This window comes from Mustela nigripes, chromosome 12 (genome assembly GCF_022355385.1).
Source record: "Mustela nigripes isolate SB6536 chromosome 12, MUSNIG.SB6536, whole genome shotgun sequence".
In the NCBI taxonomy this organism is placed as follows: domain Eukaryota; kingdom Metazoa; phylum Chordata; class Mammalia; order Carnivora; family Mustelidae; genus Mustela; species Mustela nigripes.
Window position 1 is genome coordinate 76,053,525 of NC_081568.1, and position 20,612 is coordinate 76,074,136.

General features: G+C 50.4%; 1 protein-coding gene across 6 annotated transcripts in view; it reads right to left on the reverse strand.

Annotated features, from left to right (window-relative positions):
- Positions 1 to 1,255: 1,255 nt before the first annotated feature.
- The window catches only part of SIL1 (SIL1 nucleotide exchange factor), a 214,902-nt gene continuing 195,545 nt past the window's right edge, over positions 1,256 to 20,612 (reverse strand). For 5 of the 6 annotated variants that reach the window (XM_059417675.1, XM_059417672.1, XM_059417676.1 and 2 more), the window contains 3 exons: positions 5,741 to 5,837; positions 5,135 to 5,299; positions 1,256 to 1,783 (listed from right to left, as the gene is read on the reverse strand). In XM_059417675.1, the coding sequence (XP_059273658.1) occupies positions 1,424 to 1,783; positions 5,135 to 5,299; positions 5,741 to 5,837 (622 nt within the window). In that variant the 3' untranslated portion in view covers positions 1,256 to 1,423. The remainder of the gene's footprint in view (positions 1,784 to 5,134; positions 5,300 to 5,740; positions 5,838 to 20,612) is intronic. The other variant, XM_059417673.1, reaches the window with a different exon arrangement.

Sequence of the window (20,612 nt, forward strand, 5' to 3'; positions counted from 1 at the left end):
TCTGTAAAACACAATTAGAAGGCGATTTAAAGGTTTTTAAGGCAACAAGGCAGAAAATATCCAATACGCGATAGATTTTGGGTCTGATCCCCATGACGCCTGAACCATGAGCCTTCCAACGGGCAAAACAGACTGCTGCTTCTCTCCTGCCCTCCTGGGAGGGTTGTGTGCAGGTGACCACTCTCTTGTGAGCTTCCTGTGTGTTGGGGCACGAGGTGGGCAGAAGGTGGGAGGCCAAACAAAAGGACTGCAAGATAGGAAGCTGCCCATTACCTTATGTTTGTCTGGGCCTTGGTTTCCCCACGAGCTCTGTGAAACCGAGATTTCTACATGTCAGGCCAGGAAGGGGGTCGATTTCTACACAGAGGCCAGGAGGGGCTGCCTAAGCAGCAGGAGTGAGGCTGTGATGCACTGGGAAAGGCTCAAAAACAAACGCACCAGAATCCAAATCAGGAAAGCCCAGGGCCGGAGTTGCCGTGGCAACCTGCAGCAGGCTCCCAGCCTGGCACTCAGCCTCTGTGGGGTGGGGGCCGGGACTTGCCAGGCTCGGCTGCCCCCGCCTCCGAGGCCTCCTCCGCAGTGTACCTCGGCTGATACAGGGGAGGGGCGAGGGCACAGAGACGCACCTCTGCCCTGTCAGGTGGGACAGGCAGGCCTGGGCTCCTACTTCCAGTTTTAGGGAGCTCACTCCTCTCCAAGAGCGAGGCCCACACCCAAGCCCTCCAGAGTGCCGCAAGTCACCCCCAATCCTTCCAGCACCCTGGTCCCAGTGCCGATCGCTCCAGCCCAACCCATAAGCTGCCAGGGCTGACAGAGTACCACTGCCATGGGCCTCAAAGCTATTTCCATGCACAAGGGGCAGTGAGATGACCCCCCCACCCCAGCACCAACCTGCCATCAGAGCAAGGTGGGGGAAGGAACAAGCACAGGTGCCCTGCTGCAGTGCTTTTTGCAGGTTTGCTCGCACTTAATGGCATCCCCTCTGACAGTTGAGAAAATAGGCCCACAAAAAGGTAAATGACTTGCCAAGGTCACAGAGCTCCTGGGTGGGGAAGAGCAAGGTCCCAGCCAGGGCTTTCCAACTCCTGAGCCCAGACCCTTCCCATAGGGCCTATTACTGGATGCCCCAGGCCGACCATCCACCGTGTCATCAGGGGCCTCTGGGGTGCCTATCTACCCAGTGACCTGGGGGCTCCTAGACACAGTCCCTCAACCACAGGACTGTGTCCGGTCTGCAGAGACACACAACAGACAATGGCCCTCATGCCTCCATTTAATGGTCAAGCCGGCACTGCCCAGATGATGCCCTGGCCCCAGTAGGGAAGTCCTCCCCCCTGGCTACTGTCCCCTGAGGAGCCCACCCAAGCTGGTGTCCGTCAGCCTCACTAATGTCCCAGTCCAGTCCCAGTGGCAGGGAGCTGCCTCATCTCAGTTCCTTCAGCAAGCTGTTGATGGAGCCCAGCAGTTCCCGGAAGTAGCTCTCATCCTCGCCGTCCTGGAGCTCCAGGGCGGCCAGAGCCTGGTACTCAGCCTGCAGGCTGACCAGCGTCCTGTTGAGCTGGGGGTCCTGGCGGTAGCGGTCCCGGCAGGTGGCCAGGAGGGCGCCCAGCGTCTGCAGCACCTTTTCTCGGGCATCATGCTCAGGGAGGGCCAGGAGGTGTGCGATGATCTCGCACCAGCCCTGCTCCCGCAGGCCTGGCAGGAGGGGCACCTGGCGGTACTGCTGCAGCTTCTCTGGGGACGTCTCCTGGGTCAGCTCGGCCTCCTCCTCAGCAAACTTCTGCTGTCCGCATGGCCAGGCACCCGGGACGGGGTTGGGGGAGAGAACACACAGAGAGCAGTCATGGGAAGGCATGTGGCTCATCATCCGTCCACCCGCTCAAAGGCCCAACATGGGAGAGGGCCAGCTGGATTCACAGCTTCAATCAGGTTCCCCCACCCATCCACCCATAGGTCCATCTGTCTGTCCCTCCATCCATTCATCAAAAACAACTGTGCAGTATGCCGGAGAAACCTAGACGGAGACATGGTCCCTGCCCTTGAGGAGCTCAGGGTCTAGCAGGAGAAGAGAAATTAACGGAGTAATCCCTGAGGAGCACAATGACTGCAATTCAGCAGTGCCCGGTGGATGCCAGCAGTCTGGGTTTGAATTCTTGCTCCGCCACTGACAGCCGAACAGCCTTGGATGGGCCCGGCATCATCTCTTATGTGATGATGTGCCCCCTTCAGGACCACACACGGCCAGTGCCCAGCACACAGCACACCTAGCAATGGGTGCTCAGCTCTCAAGTTGAGTCACACCATCTACACCTCCGTCCGTGGCAGTGGCAGCCTCACCTCCACACGATTCACTCACTCAGAGGACAGAGGGCACAGCCAAGAGAACAGGATGGCACTTCCCTGAGTCTGGAGGGCTATGTGGGAGTTGTCCAAGTGGACAAGGGTGGAGGGTCCACACACGGGCAGGTCACAACAGTAGGCTGAGGCCCCCTTCCTGTGTGTAGAATGTGAGGCTGTTCTGGCCCAGGGGGCGTGAGGGTCTGGCTGAGTCCCGGCTGTGTGTGGCCTTTATGCCAAGGGCCTGGGGAGTTGAGACAAGTTTGGGCAGAAAGTCACAAGCTTGGCCAGTGGCTCTAAAGTACAGAAACCCAGCCCCGCCAGCACAATACAGTGGGAGCCATGCCTGCCAGGCTACAGGGGTAGGACACACCTGAAATGTGAGTGAACAGCTTCTCTCGAATGTCAGAGGTGGAGGATGAGCAGGGAGAGGGTGGAGACATGCGCTACTGGCTGTACTAAGTGTACCTACAAGACGGAAGAGGAAGCTCTGCCCTTATTCCAGGGGAGAACAAGGTATGCCAAGGACAGGGAAGACAAGAGGAAAGCCCAGGCAAAGAGCAGGGACCACAGAGCACCACCGGATGGCCTTGAGGTCCATTGGGGCTGGTGGAGGAAGCAGGGAGGGGCAGGGATCAGCATCCTGGCCCAGAAAAGGATGAGAGGGCTCTGACAGTCCTTTCCTAAGCTACCCCACATACCCCAGCTGCACCTGGAACATTCAAGGCCCTTGGTCTCTGCCCCACATCCACTGCCGCTCACAGCACCTGTCAGCCCCCTGCCTCCCACTCACGACCACCTCCAGCCAGCTGACAGTAGACTTGTCCAGCCCTACACCCTGTACAACTGAGCATTTCTGATGTTCATAACTAAATCCCTTCCCAAGGACTTAAAGGCCCTGCAGGGTCCACCCCAACCTGTGCAGGGCCTCATCCCCACATACGCCCTAACTCATGCACCTGTCACACAAACTGTCCCCCAGAGCCCTTAAGGTGCAGCTAGGAGGTGCACTCCCACCTAACTCCAACTCCCTGACTAACTCACCCCTCAGATCTCACTGCCTCCCCTGACTTGCCCAAACAGGTCAGAGTCCCCCAACAGCAGGCCTCTGCAGCCCACATGCTCCAGGTGCTACTGTCAATAAAGTCTGCCCCAAAGCACCAGGAGGACAGGGACCGTGAGAGGTGGGCGCACTCCCCACAGGAATTCTGCCAAGCAGCTGCCCCCTTCCCACAACACCCTCAAGCCGTGGGGCACCTCCAACGGCAACCTGACACGCTGCCATCTCACGCAGCTCCAGACCCAGACCCAGGGTTAATTGGTTTTCATTCTTTCCGGGGAACTACAAGAAAAGAGAAGCCCCAGCTGCCTCAAACACAGTTCGGCTGACACCTGTCCTACGCTCACCGGCGGCAGAAACTCCTCCACTGTCCTCCCCGCCTGCAGAGGGACAGCTATCCCAGTACTTTCCACAGAGAAACACCAGTGTTCTCAGCACCCCAAGCCTCAAGGTGAGCCCTGAGGGCCGGCTGACTTGGGCAGCTCTCTGGGGACATGCCAATGCCATGGTACCTGCCATGCCAGGACTAGGGGTGGCAAAGAGACACCGAATTCAGCAGAGGGAAGAGGTCAGTTTCTCCCAGGAAATGCCAAGCCAACACACAGGTCTTTCTCCAGGCTTGCTGGCCTGTTGCCAGGAAGTCAACTGTGCCCAGGCCTTATTAATTGGATGTGAGCACCACATGGCTGCCTGCTGTTCTGGGTTTCTGCAGCTTGGAGAGAGAGAAAGAACGAGAAAGAGGGGAAAGAGAGAGGGGGGGAGAAAAAGAGGGAGAGAGGGGGAGAGCAGGAGAGAATGAAGGACAAGCCAGGCCTGGAGACACAGGGAGCACCAGAGAGTCCACGCACTCACAACAGCAACTTCCAGACACTCCCACCCTCAATGTGAGGCAGGAGCAGGGAGGCAGGCCTGGGCCTCTCCTCCTCCGAGACTCAGCGGTGGCTCTGGGGCTGCCTAGCCTGCTCCAGTTGGCTGTTCTAGGGAAAGCGTGGCCAGAAAGCGAGCTGAGATCTCTGCTATTGCTCTCTGCAGCCGCTGCATTCAGAATCCAGGCCCGGCTGGCTGCACTCTGTTCTTAATTAAGACACTTTTCAGGCTCACAAAGACCAAAGTGGGTTGGACACCAAGTCTCCTGCCAGGTGGCAACAACAGGGTCCCTGAGCCCCTCGAGGGTGGCCAAGCCCTTGCCCAGGGTCAAAGCTCCCAGAGGAGGAACCTGCATGTTTCTAGAATCTAAAGATCAAAATCTAAAAATCTAAACTTAAAAATCCAAAGATCCCATTTCTAGAAGCTAAAGATTCAGCCTCTTCCCAGGCTCTGGCTAATTGTCGTTCTGGCTGCTTCGAGGGCTCCCCGACACAGCTGCTCCATCCACCTTGCTCCCTACTGCACCACCCTAGGCTTTAACCAAATGACCTGTCATTCCATGAAGGGCCGATCCTGGCCATTTCTGGCACACCCCCATCCCTGGCACCCCGGCCCCTTCCCCCCTCCTCACCAGCCCTCAGGTTTCAGTTTAGCTGTCACATCCCATGGGACACCCTCCCTCAGAAATTCTGGGTTCAGGATCCCAAGGAGGGGCCTCCACAGCCTCTAGGTCTACCCAGCACAGTCTGGCACGTTTTCTCCGAATCACTGTTAGGAGGATGGAAGGTAGCATGGAAGAGGCCAGGGCCAAAAGGCTAGAAGCAAAACAAAGCAAAGTGACCCGGAGGCACCCCAGGTCTGGGCACTCACCTTTTCAGTGACCAGGTCATAAAGCAGAGTGACCACACGCACAGCCAGCATCTCTGTACCCTTTGCCTGCACCAGGCTCCGCAGCACCTGCAGGCCCCCCAGTTTCAGGAACTGCTGCTGGGCATAGGGGAAGTGTCGCAGTAGGGAGCACAGGGCAAACAGGACCTGCAGAGGGTGATGGGCCACATGCTGCTCAGCCTGATCCAGGGCCCAGTAAACGCAGCCAGAAGTGCCCCGACGACCCCAGCCCAGCCTCCATTCTTTTCGTCCCTCTCAGGTCCAGCTATACCCCAGAACACAGTTTGGTGAAAGCTGGAAGAGGGGTGAGACACCTTTAACATCGCCCCCTAGGCAGAGAGACCACAACACAAGAAGCCAGAGGGTGGTATCCCAGACTATGATGGGAGCTGAACTGAGGCCTCCAGATGCCTCAGCAAGCTGTCATGCTGCTTGAGGTGAGTGGGACCTCTCCCCCTATGCCACCCAGTGGATGGGTGAGCACTCAGGTCCCCAAGGGTGACACGCACAGCCAAAAAAGGGACCCTTGTCTCTCAGGCTCTGCAGATGTGCTAGGGGCTGGGCAGTAGGGAGGGAGCAGATACATACCTTCTTCTTTGCAGGGAGAGGCTGTTCCGTAGCCAGGATGACCAGCAGCTTCTGTAGGGCTCCCCCCTCAATGGCCTCTACTTGAACCTTTGGGTTGCTGGAGGGAAAGTACAGGGCAGCATGACACAATACCTCCTCACCAAGCTGGGGACACATCACTGTGCACAGCCCAGGGATCTTGGTGGTTTGGGGGTGATAATGTACCAGCCATCCCTTGGGGAAAACTAAGGTGCCCAAAGGAGCATTCCCCCTTGGGACAAGCTAGAACTTAGCTGGCTGAATAGGTGAATGACTATACATCGACCTGGGTACCAAAGCCTATGGCCAAAATCACAGACCAACGGCTCCCACAACATCCTACTACCCAGCAAACATTGGGCTGGAGTGATCTGGGAAGGGAAATCACCTACACCCCTTTAAGATCTCCCGATGCTAAAGGTGCTACTCAGTGTCCCTTCCACGAAAGCCTTCCTTCACAGTCCCCAGGCCTACATTGGGTCTTCCTCCCTCCATCACCCCAAGCAATCATACACTGGGGGCAGTTACTGACAGGTCTGTTCTCTGATTATGAGCTCCTCTTGGCCATGTGCTGGGACCCACTCCTCTTTTCTCTTCTGGCTGGAGTACATAGACAACATATAGTCAATGTTTGTGGGGGAAAAAGACCGCAAGAACGAATGAGAGCCAGGGAGCCTCTGAACCTGAGCAGAGCCTAAAACAAGACCAACCCAGATGCCTCCCCACTGTGAGAGTAGCTGCTGGGATTGCCCCCATGTTATCAGTACTCAGCATATAGCCTCTGTTATGGGGCCCAGGAAAAGAGGGCCAGAATGAATCAACATGTGTGCACAACCAGGACTAAACCAACCCACACACAGCAACACTGTAGCACTCAAAACCCAGAGCTGCCTCTCCAGCTCCTCTCCCCATTCTGGGCTGGCAAAAGAGCAAGGAGGTTCAAACATTCAGGCATAACTCTCCTGGAAGAAAGCATAGGGGCCCTGCCAGTGAGGCCTCCACAGGGCAGGGTGCCCGGGAGGAGATAAGACTGGGAACCTCTTGCTTTCCAAGATCAAATTAGTGATCAGTTAGGGAGAAGTGTCAAGTACAGGGACCTGGGTGGTTAGGCATTCGAGGGAGGTCAAGGCTCCCTTGCCAGACACTTAGGAGGCCTCAGAGAAGAAATGTGGCAGGCTCCTAAAACCCTGAGGCCAGAAGGAAGAGGAGAGGCCAGACCAGAGGTCACAGAGTGGCTGCCACACTTGCATAGACAGCCCACAAAGGGCACGGAGTCTCTTCTTGGCTCTGGCTCCTTCACCTAAGCCAGGCCACCAGCTCCCTGGAGACTGAAAGAGCACCTGTTCCTCTTAACCCCCAACTTTGGCAAGGGTCCCTTGTGATCCTGCAGAGTGAGGCAGGGTCTGAGACCCAGAGGAAATGGGAGGCAGGTGACAAGAGTGCACACTACTGCTTGAAAGAGAGAGCCTGCCACATGGCAGGCGCCCCATGAAAGCTGGCCCAGTGGCATGGTGATGGGGCCCGATCCTACCAGGCACCAGCTTCAAGTTTCAAAGAAGACTCAGCACACTGAGCCAGTTTCCCTGCTCTAAATGGGAGGTGCGTGGGTCCCTCTGCATCGTCTCAGCCAGAAAGGATGTGCAGGGTGGGTGCCAGCCTGTCCCATGGCAACCCCACCAGTGTGTCTCAGGCGCAGCCTGGAGATGGGCCAGGGTCTCTGGGGAAGGGAAGCTGACAGCTCCTCTCCAGACAAGCAGGTGGGCACTAATGCAGGAGGGCTGTGGAGCTGAGCCTCTCCCCTGCCCACTGTTCCCCCTAACTTGAGAAAGGCAGCTGCTTCATCAAAGCGTGAGCTAATTAGAATTGCCTCTGCCATCATGTGTCTGAGGAATGCTCACCCACAACAGGCAGGGTCTTTTCTAGGAAAAGACGACCATGTTGAGAAATTCACACAGACGTCAAAAGCTGCCTCCCAAGGAAGGGGGGCTGTGAGACCCAACATCACATCAGCCTCATAGGAAGCACCATCGCTCACGGGCCCACATGGTGGCAGGGGCAAGGTCCTCCAAAGACAGCACATGGAGCTGAGAACAAGACCTAGAGATGAGAGAATCACCTGCCAGGTGCCTTAGGAAAGCCACTTGAGCATGCTGGGTACCGGGACCCACCTGGACACCACCCAGAGGAGTAGCCCTGTCACAATGCAAGGCAGTGTCAGGAGGGAGGGGAACCGTGCTCACCCATGTCTTGCTTGTTAGGAGGGGAGAGAAGGCTCAAACCCCTAAGGGAACCAAAGCACCAACAAGAAACAAAGTACCAGGGCCTTAAGGGGAGGGCACGTACCATCTAGGCAAATCCCCATGGCTTCCCGGGTGCTTCTTTTCCACGGGAGCCCTGATGTAAGTGACAGAGGGTCAGACAGCAGTCTGTCTTAGGAATGATGTACGGGCAGCCCCACATACAGGACAGGTCTTTGGGGAAGCTCAGCCAGCCCTCTGCCACTGAACAAGCCAGGATCCACACACAGGACAGAGACCATCCACCAGATTTTACTTAGAAGTTACAGAGGGAATGAATGATATTAACATGAGGCCAGACCAAGTTGCTCTGAACCTAAGGCTGGGGGCGGGCAGAGGGTCCGGAGGAAAAACAGGAAGGTCTGGGCTGGAAGATCCAGGAGGTCTGCACTGGAGAAGAGACACTGCAGGAGGCTGAAGAAGACAGCTTGTAGACAGGAGGAAGGGCAGGTGCTCAGGGAACAGCATGATTGTGTGTGGAGAGGTGAGACCATTGAATGAATAGCTACCCTGGAAAGTCATGGAAATGGGGCCAAGAGGTGCAGCTGACAAAAAGGTGCAGGTCAGGAGGCCAAGCTACCGACAGCACTGAAGTCTGCTGGCTGGGACCTAGGAAGGGTGATGCAGGACCCAGACCTCATCCAGCAAGCAGAATCTGCTCCTGCTCCTCCTTCCACAGCAAATACCAAACCCTAAGTAAAATGAAAAGTTGGTGACGAGCAGACACCAGAGAGGGCCCAGTTGCCCTGGGGACAAGAGATGAGATGGTAGAACACTCTGAACCAGACACAACTTACCACTCCCAGGTCAGGTTGGCTGTGGCTATGCAGTGTGCACCTGTATCTGCCCAGCATCCCTCTGTCCTGCCTCTCAGTAGTGATACCCCTGCCTCCCTTCCTCTGAGACACTGCTCCCTCTCCCACTCCTTATGGTCCTGATGGGGTACTTATGGCAACTCCCGAAACCACGGGGAAGGGCTTGTGGATTGGGTGCTGGTCCATGATAGCCTGCCACCACCATGGCCTCTGTGGGTCACCCAGGACTGGGCAACCAGAGCCCTGGGTCTATAATGGAGTCACGACCAAAAGAAGTCCTCTTCTCCATAAGATAGGTTGCTAGAAGCCAGGAGCACCTAGGGTCATGACAACAGTGGCCGGGTCCCACCCCATCCCCAAGGAGAGAAACTCATTAAGGTAGAACAAAATAGAAGTCACACAGAAAGAAACCAAAGGGAAAAAGTGAAAGCCTGATACTTTGTCACTTACTGAAATCACTTTCATAAGGCAATAAATCTACTTTTTTTTTTTTAAAAAGATTTTATTTATTTATTTGACAGAGAGAAATCACAAGTAGATGGAGAGGCAGGCAGAGAGAGAGAGAGGGAAGCAGGCTCTCCGCTGAGCAGAGAGCCCGATGCGGGACTCGATCCCAGGACTCTGAGATCATGACCTGAGCCGAAGGCAGCGGCTTAACCCACTGAGCCACCCAGGCGCCCCAATAAATCTACTTTTTCACCTGCAGCCAAGTCCTAAAGAACCTGGGTGAGGAGAGCAGGGCCATCAGCTAAACATGGGCCTGTGGCCAAGTGTGGTCTCAATAGCCCTGGGCCTTTTCTCCTAACTTAAATGAAGGTAAGGTGCCCATGTAACTGTGGGCCCTACTCCCGAGTTGAAGGGCACCATGCATGCGTCAGGGGTTCTGTACAATACCTTCTGTAAACAGTCTTTTAGTCCTGCCCAATCAAGGGGCTAAGGAACACAGCAGAGGTGTGTTCTTCCAATGAAGGTAGAGTTTCCAAATGACACTCAGTCCAGCCAGGCGGGAATAGGTAAGCTGGGCATTCAGGCAATCCACTGTGGAGGGGCAGGTACCAACATGCTCTCAGAACCTCTCCCTCCCCTGGCAGCTTAGCCTTGGGCTCTGAATATTCATTACTCTGTGCTTTGGGGGATGAAATGCCCCAGAAAGCTGAGTGAGTTTAGGGGATGTACAAGGGCCAGTGCCTGGAGGACATTTGGTGGGAATCCTATGAACAAGGGTTGATGACCTTGGGCAAGTCCCTTCATTTCTGTTTCCTTACCTATGAGGCAGAACTAATACTACCTTGTGTTAAAGATACAACAGGTATCGAGTGCCAAAATGCAGCCAATGCAATGTGATGGAAACATTACAATTACGGTGGGTTTGCTACAAAGAGCCCAGACCATATCCTCGAGAACACAGCTGTCCTGGGAACACAGATGTCCAGGGCACATATATGCTGGCTTCATCTCCCTCCCAGGCTACAGGCTCAGGATGGGAGCTGTGGCCCATGCAGGGGGCGGGGCGGAAAGGTGTGGAGCCTGACAGCTGGGGATTTGAGTGCGTTAAAAGGGCAGGGGCCTGGTTTGCCTCTCAGCGACATCCGTGGAGCTGGTGTGCTCAAAGTCAACAGAAGGATATTAAGGACGTAGCTTGTCTCTGATGAGATAAATGAGACTAAACCTTGTTCAGGGCTAAGCCGGCTGGACTGAATAAATACCATTAGCACTTGGATTACTGGGATGTTCACAATCAGCAGGCAAGTCAGCTGTCTGTGTGCAAAGGGATGGCAGCAGCTGCTACTTTGCAAATCTTGGGTGGGGCTGGGGGAGGGGTAGATCACAGAAATGGAAATGATTACATGTGCAGAAACCAAACAGTTTGGGTCAGGGTGACTGATGTAGGCAATTTGCCAAGGGTCAGAGATCATATTTCAGCTAAGCAAAGCTGAGCAAGTGTTGGGGGGCAGTCTGGGTGGTTCAGCTGATCCCAGGGTATACAGCCAAGCCCCACCACAGGCCCCATGAGAGTGCCGCCCACGAGTTGCCCTTCTCGCTCTCTGCCACTCGGGATGAGCTATGTAATTTTCAGCGCCAGTGCAAAATGGAAACGTGGGGCCCGTGTTCAAAAACTATTAGAAACTAGAAACTTCAAGATGGAAAGGGCAGGCAGAGCATTAAACCAAGCACAGGCCCACTTCAGGGCAGGGTCCCTGCAACTACAGGGTCACAGAGCCACAGAGCAGGTGCTGCTAGCATCAGGGGCCATATGCATGGGAACAGGAAACACATAGAGATCCTGTTTGGGGTGAAGTGGAACAACAAGGATGGAAAAGGGAATCTGAGTAACTGGAAATGGCAGGAAAAAAACCCGGAAAAGCCAGAGACTTCTGGATTGGAAAATAAGGGTCAGGTTAACTCATTACATGGGGCTGAGTAGATACCAAGGGGAAACCCTCCAAAGCAGAGCTCGCGTCATTCAGAGTCCCAGTCCCAACCTAGACTCAAGGCTTATCCACGCATCGGGGTATGAGCTCTCTCAGGAGTCCTCACCATATTTCTACGTAGGATAATGATTCTTTTTTTCATTCTCTTAAAAACAGAGGGGAAAAAACTGCCATTGTTGTGAAATACTCCCTGAGAACAATCTACACAGTGTGGAAAGGGGGCATATCTCAGGGGAGGACGTGGTCAGGCTTCATCATCTGCAATCCTGCCTGATGAAGTGGTGGTTAACTGTTCACCTTCTTGCCCAGAAAGAAAGATTCCTTCTCTACGGGCCTCTCCTTGCCCGTGACCTAGCGTGTGGCGTTGATCATCTGTGGAACACAAGGATTTGCAGGATGTGTAATCTTGAAATCGGCAGGTCACTGGGGATCTATACTAGCCTGCCATCTAGGGATTAAGTGGGGGTAAGCAATCAATTAGTCAATCAAGAGATGGACAATTACCAACTTGAATAACAACAGAACAGGTAAAGAATAAATACCACATATAACTCTTCCACATCAAAGTGAAGCCCCCAGGAGAACCAAAACAACCAGCCTATAACATGAGGCTCATACCACAACTGGGATGATGGGAACCACACTGGGCCACTTCAGAGGTTCCATCAGGACAGGGGAAGGGTAGGAGCATCACTGGACCCATTCATAAATAGTTCACAACCAGAAGCCAGTTGTGTAAGCAAATGTGGGGCACACACACTTCACCACAATGATAGTGCTCACAAGAGTATCTCTAAGAGGTCCTCTGCACACATGCACAGAGATCAAATGCCCAGCTCTGGAAAAAGAAACAGGGCCTCAGAGAAGGTAGTCCCAAGGAATCTTAACAGACATCTGCTAGCTCCATACATAACTGCATCACAGTCACCAGGGACACCGATTTGTATTCCCCCTCAAACGATTTCAGACTGGGCACTTTAAAAATTACAGGAAAATTACACAGATAACTTACAGAAAAGTTAAAAGAGTAAAAGGACTTCCATTAAGATTCATCAATTGTTAACAGTTCACCGCATCTGCTTTTTAATTTTCTTTCTCTCTCTCTATATATATGTTTAGACGTATTATTTTCTCTCCTGAAACATTTGAGAGTAAGTTGCCTCTTTACCTCTAAATGTATCAAGTGTATGTCTTAAGAACCACAGGATAGTTATCAAAATGAGGAAATTAACATCAATCTATGATCTACAGATATTCAGATTTTATCCACTGTCCCCAAACTATCCTTTTTATAAAGTAATTTTGGTTTCTGTCCAATCCAGGACTTGGCACAATGAACTCAGCAGCATGTCTCAAATCCTCTAGTCCTGACACTTCCTCCTTAGCCTGTTTTTGTCCACAGACAGTTTTGAAGAGCACAGGCCAGTTGTAGAATATTCCGGAGTCTGACGGTTTCCCATGCTTAGACTGAGGTTGTGCACGTTGGTAGGATCACCGTAAAAAGCAATGTCGTGTCTTTCTCAGTGCATCTTGTCAGGAGGCACATGATTGTCAGGAAGGCCATGTTTACTTGGATTACTGGTCACAGTGGCGTCTACCAGATTTCTCCATTATGAAGATGTTATCTGGCCCTTTGAAATTAATACATATTTTGTGGAGAGACACATTCTGAAATATGAAAACAGCCTGTTCCTCAGCAAACTTTCACCCACTAGTTCTGGTGTTCATTGATCATTCTTCCTTTTATAAAATTATTATTACCATGATGTTTGTCAAATGATATTCAAACTTGATCACTGCTTCTACCCGTCTGTGCTGGCAGTCTACGGGAAAGGAAAGGCTTTCCTATGTTCTCACTTACTCATTTCTATCAATATGGATTCATGGACTCTTCATTAATCTATAATGGGTTATAATCCATTTCTATCATTATTTATTTTGATGCTCAAATTACCCCCTTATATAGCCACCAGAGCCTTTTTCATACTGGCTTCTGTGCCTTTTCTACTTATTTTCATCATGCTCTAAGCAGTTCCTGACTTTCTGGCCTAAGACGTTCTTGCACAAGATACTGTACTTTAGATGTACCAGCTGTAGAATCAGCCATTTCACCAAGGAGCACTTGGGGCAGTGTTTCAAAATTCTAACAGAGTCTAACCATTATCTTATACATACTGAATCAAAGCCTCAGGAGATGGGGCTCAAAAACCTGATTTTTCATAAACGTTCCACCTGATCCTTACCAATATGCCTGGCACTGATGTGAGGACCAACATTTAGGATAACTAGACCCAATCACCAACCTCTTACCTGGTATAGCACCTCTGATAATTGACAGCCCAGTATTTGAAGACTAGAGCAGTAGGGGGCTCCTCAAACGATTTATGCTGCCTTGAGTTTTAAACTCATCTAATTGCTTGAAAAATGTCTTCTGATAAGGACTGAAATCTGCTTTCATGAAGCTTATTTATACCCACTGGTCCCAAGTCTGCCCTCTCAATGTGGAGAAGGTCATTTGACTGTCCTGACAGGTTACCCCTTCTGAAGCTTAGGGGCAGCCAACTGACTAGAGAAAGCTCCCCTCAAAATCTGGCAAACCTACCTGCAGGGCTCCTGCCTGGCCAACCCCTCTAGTCCAGGGGGCCTAGCTGCCTCTGGCCCAGGATCATGCTGTGACTAATGCCTCAGGTCACATATAGGTTTTTGGCAGGGGTACTGCAGAACTGATTCACACTAGGCCTGCCTAGATCCAATCCCTAAAAGCTGTTCACGTGATAAGCCAAGGATTTCCAACATTGCCCTGAACCGAAGTACAGAAGGCAAAAACCAAGTTACCAAAGGATATGGGTAGTATGACATCATGTATTTGTCTCTGGCCAGTAGGATTTCTTTTTTTATTTTTTTAAATTTTTTTTTTATTTTTTAATAAACATATATTTTTATTCCCAGGGGTACAGGTCTGTGAATCGCCAGGTTTACACACTTCACAGCACTCACCAAAGCACATACCCTCCCCAATGTCCATAACCCCACCCCCTTCTCCCGGATTTCTTTTTTTAAACAACAAATATGGGTTTTTATAAAATTAAGAATAACAAGATTTAAAATACCACTTTGTTACCCAAGACCTCCCCCTTAGCATGTCACTATGGAATCCTCATTCTGTTATGTGCCCAACATGGTGGTTAAGCCCTCTCTGATCTGTGTCATCTGCCCCCAGGTCCTTATGTAAGAATCTGAATGCAGCCTGGACAGGACTGAGTCTGACATGAGATTTCTAGAACAACAACCCAGTCAAGACTCTATTATAGACACCGGACCATTTGTAAACAAACATCTATTAGGTCTGACTGTTCAAGTAGCTACAAGTCCACATCTTTAACATCATTTCTCTATCTAACTTATTAGATAATCATCAGATTCTGCTGAATGCTTTCCTGAAATGCACAGATCTTCTATGTCCGTAACACTCACCTAAGCTCCCAGGATGGCAAATCTTTCTGAAAAGGAAGTTCAAACTTGGAGGGAACATGAGAGAGTCCTCTCTGGGGTGCTGACAAAGTTCTGTTGCTTGACCTGGGTTGTAGTTGCATGTGTGTGTGTGTTCACTTTTTTCCCCTCCTTTTTTAAGGTCTCCCCCCTTTCTTAAGTTTTATATATTTAAGTAATCTCTGTACCCAACACGGGCTCGATCTCATGACCTCAAGATCATGACCTCAACTAAAACCAAGGGTAGGACACTTAGAAGACTGGGCCACCCAGCTGTCCCAGGAAGACCATTCTCCTTAAAAGAGAGGTGAGAAGCAAAACAAACCTAAGAAGGAGGATGGGGATGCCCTCACCTGCTGCAATGACTTATCTGCCAAAGTAATGGGTTGATGCCCCCCAGCCATGCTCTCACTCTTAACGTTGCTTGGGGAGGTCCCTTCGTTCCTAGCATCCCAGGTCACACCCTCCTGATATTCCTGACAGTGTTGTCAGAGCTTCACACCCTCTCTGTTCACCTTTTTTCATCTCTTACCAAAAAAACTCCACTCTAACTGCTCGCTGTTTGGCCACGTTGACCTCTAGGCGTCTCCTGCCTTGTTCCTGCAGCACTCACCCTTCCCTCCAACGTGAGGGAAGATTTCACTTCTCAGACTGAGTCATCCTCCTTTTGAAGCTCTTGCCCAAACATCCTATCTACCTGCTCCTGGACCTTCTACAATCTGCTTTCCCCCAAATCCAGAGAGTTCTACATTTCCCTTGGCTTCTCCAAATATGGCCCCTTCCTGCTAAGGTCCCCAACACTGCCACTTCACTGAACATATCCTTTCTGTTGCTCAGAATATAATTTCAGTGAGGCCCTTTTCCTTATGGTTCCCTTAATCATCTGAGAGAGGAGACTGTCAGGAAAGTGAGTTAAGAATTAGAGCAAATCAAGAATTTATCAGGGTCTTGTTTTCTACTGAAGGAGATTTCTAGCTGCTTAGATACACAGAGACCCGAAGTGCCACATTGGCTTGCTTCGGCACCAGCTTTAGCCTCTCAATTCAGAGAGCCTCTTCTACACTGACGGTAACTAGCTGACATCTTATCCCATGGTTAGTCTGTGTGTTTTGGGGTAGGCCAAGAGCCAATGATCTCAACTTTTATTTCATCAAAAGCCCAAACTCAGTGAGCAAACTAGTGAATAAAAGTTGCTCTGGCACCAGAGAGAAATGGGTTCAAGTCCTACTTTCTGGTGTTTCCAAGTTGTAGGACTTGAACAACTTATTCAAAACCTCTTCGGACTTTGGTTTCCACATCTGTAAACAGGGCTTAGTAGTATTTATCCTTTGGGACTGTTATGGGGATGAAATATGATAATATATAAGGAGATTAGCACAACTCCTGGCAAATACTAAGCATTCTATTCATAGTTGTTTTATCATAAAGTATTTATATTATTTAATGAAAATCACTATTTTTACTTTTCTGCTAAGGAGAGCCTGGGTCTTCAGGCTTCTCAGAAGTAGGAGGGGTTACCTGTGGTTGGAGACAAAGAAGTACTACCTCCCACTGAGTGGCCCTAGGTTGTCATTCTCAGCTCCTCTGGCTACATGGACAAAGGCAGGGCAGAAAGAATTCATGGGGGAGAAAGGTAATTAACAAGCTAGAGGGAGAAATTGGGAGGAAGGGATCAAAGAAGCTAATTAGAGCTGGCTAAAGGGAGGCCACAGGGTGGGTAACATGCAAGACTGAGAGCTAAAGAGAAATTATCTGTGGCCTCTAATTATTCAACAAATGCCTCCCAGTAATTGTCTCAGGCAGTCTGAGGGAGGCAAGGTAGGAGTAACAAGGTTAAGCAGAAGAAAATTTAGACTAAAGCATATGGGAGATTTTTCACACAGTCAGATTTATCAAGTTTATTAGAGAACACAGAGAGGATGTTACTTGAGGTCATCTATACCAGCTGGTGGGTTATCTCTGTCACCCAAGATGCTGGGGGGGGGGGGGCAGAGCAGGCCAGATCCACAGGGTGAGAGGGCTGCAGGGAAATCACCTAGCCAATCTTTGTTCCCAACTGAAGGCTATACAACTTCTCGATAGTCCCTTGGTGGCTCAGGAAGGAATTCCCTTACTCACCCAGATCTTGCTCTCAAGGACTCAGAGGTGTGTGCTGGGCAATCACTCACCCTTCCCTCCAACGTCCTCCTCCCCTTTATCAGAGCCAATGGAATCAAGCAGGGCCTGTTTGGCTTTTGCCACAAACTGCAGAAATGTTAATGAATGAGCCATTCTTCTCCCCCTACCCTCCAGTTTTATTGAGAAATAATTGACTTACAGAGCCATCTCTTAATAGCAAAAGAAAAAGCAACAATCGTGGGATGGTCTATAGCTGAAAATGACAACACTGAAATGCTTCGTTTACAGGATTTGGAAGTCATATAGACTACAAATCTCTCTGCTGTACAACATACATAACAAGTCCCCAAAATATCCTTTGTTTGCTGAGGTTCTGCTCAGATATTTAAGGTTTCTGACAGTTTAAATATGGTGAACAATATGGTAAACCATTCAAATATTTTGCATCATTGGTATTCGGAAAGATCTTTATGAACAATTAGTTATAGCTCTGAGAAGGAATTGCAGTACCCAGGTTCCTGGTTCTCTGTGGGGGTGGATCAATAGGGCCTCCCCAGCTAGGGAAGGTTTGTGTGGTTCTTCTCCTGGCTCAGGTAAGCATGGGTTCCCTGCCCCTAGCCACTTCTGTCACACTATAACAGAGGAGAAGACTGGATGGAGTGGGTCTCCTGACTCCCTAGTCAGGCTTAAGACTCCAGGTGAAGAAGGACACAGAGCTTCCCCTAATGTAGGAACCGAACTAGAAGGCCTGCCTTGCCTGAGGCCCTTAGAACTGAGTCACCAGGCACTGGAATGGGGGCCTAGGAGGAAAGAGAAGACTTCCTACTCTGTGATGGTATAAGAACTAGAAAACAGCTCCAGTTCTCTCAGCTTCTGCAGACAGAATGATGGATGCTTCCTTTGTGAGCATGTAATTTATCTGACTGAGGCTCTTCATCCCAGTGGCTGGTTGACCAATCCTGATTGGGCCCAGTGTGCACAGGCTCCTCAGCTAAGCAGCTTGGAGCCGGAGCAAAGAATGAAAACAGTCTCTGCCCCTAGTAAACAAAATTAGCAGCCAACAGGACACGCAGAGAGGTAGTTTATTAGACAAGTCCCTGTGCAAGAGTCCAGTGTTAGGTGTAATCTGAAAAATGGACGGCTTGACCAGGAAAGTGCCCTAGAAGAATGACCTGAGATCAAGTCACTAAGATAGGAGGAAAAAGGTTACACGTCTGTATGTATTACCCGCATGAATTCAGATAAAAGTCTTTCTTGTCCCCAAAGAAAATGTTAAGAATCACCTTCCACAGACCCTTTAAACTCTTTTTCTAATAAATCGTTAAAAGGCCTTCTGCTGGAACCATTCTGATGCCAACAAAAAAGTTACACTCATAAAATAGTTAATGTCAAAATGTAAATGGTTTGTTTAAGATACAGCAATTGTTGCTGAATCAAATACAAAATCTCTATGGCTTGAATAGCAAGGGAAACAAAAGGCTTGACGATTTAGTGCTCGTTAAAGCCTGTCTGGCTGAATTTTAGATTGCAGCTTAAAAGAAAAAACATTAAACCAGTTCAAGTGTGAACCGACATATGCACAGCAGTTTCCAGCTGCCTACAAATGGGCCAAGGACACAGCCTAGAATGTGACTTGCACACACCAAGGCTGAGGGGCGGCTATGGTTCCATGTCTATGGTATGGGGTAGAGCCTGTGGTAAACAGAACCCCCAGCACTGGGACCCCAAGTGTAGGCTCCCACTAAGCTTGAGTTCAGCACTGGAAAGGGCCAGTCCCCCCCACCCCACCAACCACCACTTGAGGCTGTCTTCTGCAAGAAGCCTCAGGTGCTGAGGATAGTTAGCTTCTAGGCAAGGCTCCCTTCTGCCCAAAAGAGGTGGAAAAGCAAATGCTTTTGGCACTCCTTCCTGTTTTCTGGCCTTGCTTGTCAGACACTTCCACGAAGCTACCCAGTAGGACTCTGGCCCTGTGAAATCTGAGACCAGCCTGGTGACCTTCACAGGCCTCGAGTTTGGACTTGCGAATAGTTCTATGTGGTAGGTTTGTGGGGTGCTGAGCAGAACCTCTGTCCAAATCCTCTTGCCCGCTGGGCTGTAAAAGTGCTTAAATTTTTACCATCTGCGATTTATTTCTTTGAGTCTTAACGATAATTCTGTCTTTCAGGTTCCTCTATTAAAATGCCACTGTCCCTGGATTGGGAGAATCGGTCATGTGTAAGTAAAGTGACCACATAATTTATTGTCTAAATGAGACACTTTAAAAAGAGTGAAAGGAGGTACTATTAATTACTGTACTAGGACAAGAAGTATAAATGGAGCATATGGTCAACCTCTGTATAAGGCTTTGTGTCAAGTTCTATGAAAGGTACAAAGGTAAATAAAGACTTTGCACAGGCCTGGACTCTAGGGAGCGAGCTGAGGGGCAAAGGATCCTGGGAACAGGATAAGGCCAGGAATCCATGGGAGGGAAACAAGGCACCACAGAGGGAAATATCAGGGCAGGGTCCCAGGAGGCAGCATCGCACTGGTAAAGACCATGGCTTCTGGAGCTAGACCAGCCTAATTAACCTGTCTTTGCCTAAGCCTCCTCCATCTGTAAAATGAAGATAATTTCAGAAGGCTGTTGTAAGGATTAAATGAAATATCGAATATAACTGTTCCTGAGACATTAAGCTCAATAGGTTCAATAATAACAACATTATCAGGGCCAGCCTTTTATGTAAAACCACAGCTACTTCTATGAATGCCCCCATCAGAAGGTAGAAGAGAAGCAGGAAAAGAGAAAACCCCAAAAAGGCAGGCCTGACTTCTCTTCCCTCTAAATGAAGCTCCAAGGGCTATTTCAACAGAGTGCTGCAGGGTCTAGACAGCAGCAGGGCCTCAATGGCAGCAGCTCCCCAGGAGGGCATAAGGTGATGCGGGCTGCTCTCCTAGGGGCTCCCCTTTGGTCTTAAACTTCTCACACCAACCCAGCCTATCAGCAACAGCCTCATCTTCAACTCCTGGAGGCAAAGGCCATCCACCGGCTTGCTATGCTCCAGTTCCTTCACAGCAGGCCATGGAGAGAAGGGCCCTTCCAAAGTGATGGAGCCCTGTCCTAACGGCCAGGAATATTGCCTGGTGAGTGGTGGGACGTTCTTCTGGGGCTCCTGTAATAACAGAAACGCCAAACTAAGGGCAGTCCCTAACAGTCAAGAGGAGAATGAATTCTGGAGTGCTGTCCTTTCATAGCTGTCATATATTTTTCAAATGTTAAGTCAAGTGGCTCCTGAGTAGCTCAGTATGTTAAGCATCTGCCTTCGGCTCACATCACGATCCAGAGACCTGGGATCAAGACCTGAGTTGGGCTCCATGCCCACAGAGAGTTTGCATCTCCCTTTCCCCCTGTACCCCACAGAAAGAGTTACAATCTTTCTAATAAAAAAAAATGTTAAGTCACACTATCCTCATGACAACTCTATGAGGCAGGTATTTTTACCCCCATTTTACTAATCAATAAACTAAGTCAGAGAGAGTTAAGTACTTTTTTCCCAAGGTCACATAGTAGATAGTGACACAGTAGATAGTGTCACATAGTAGATAATGATGTGACCGTAGTAGGTCACATCACACAGATGTAGTAAGTGGCAGAGTACCGAAAGCTCAAGAATAGGAGCTAAGAGGGGCGCCTGGGTGGCTCAGTGGGTTAAGCCGCTGCCTTCGG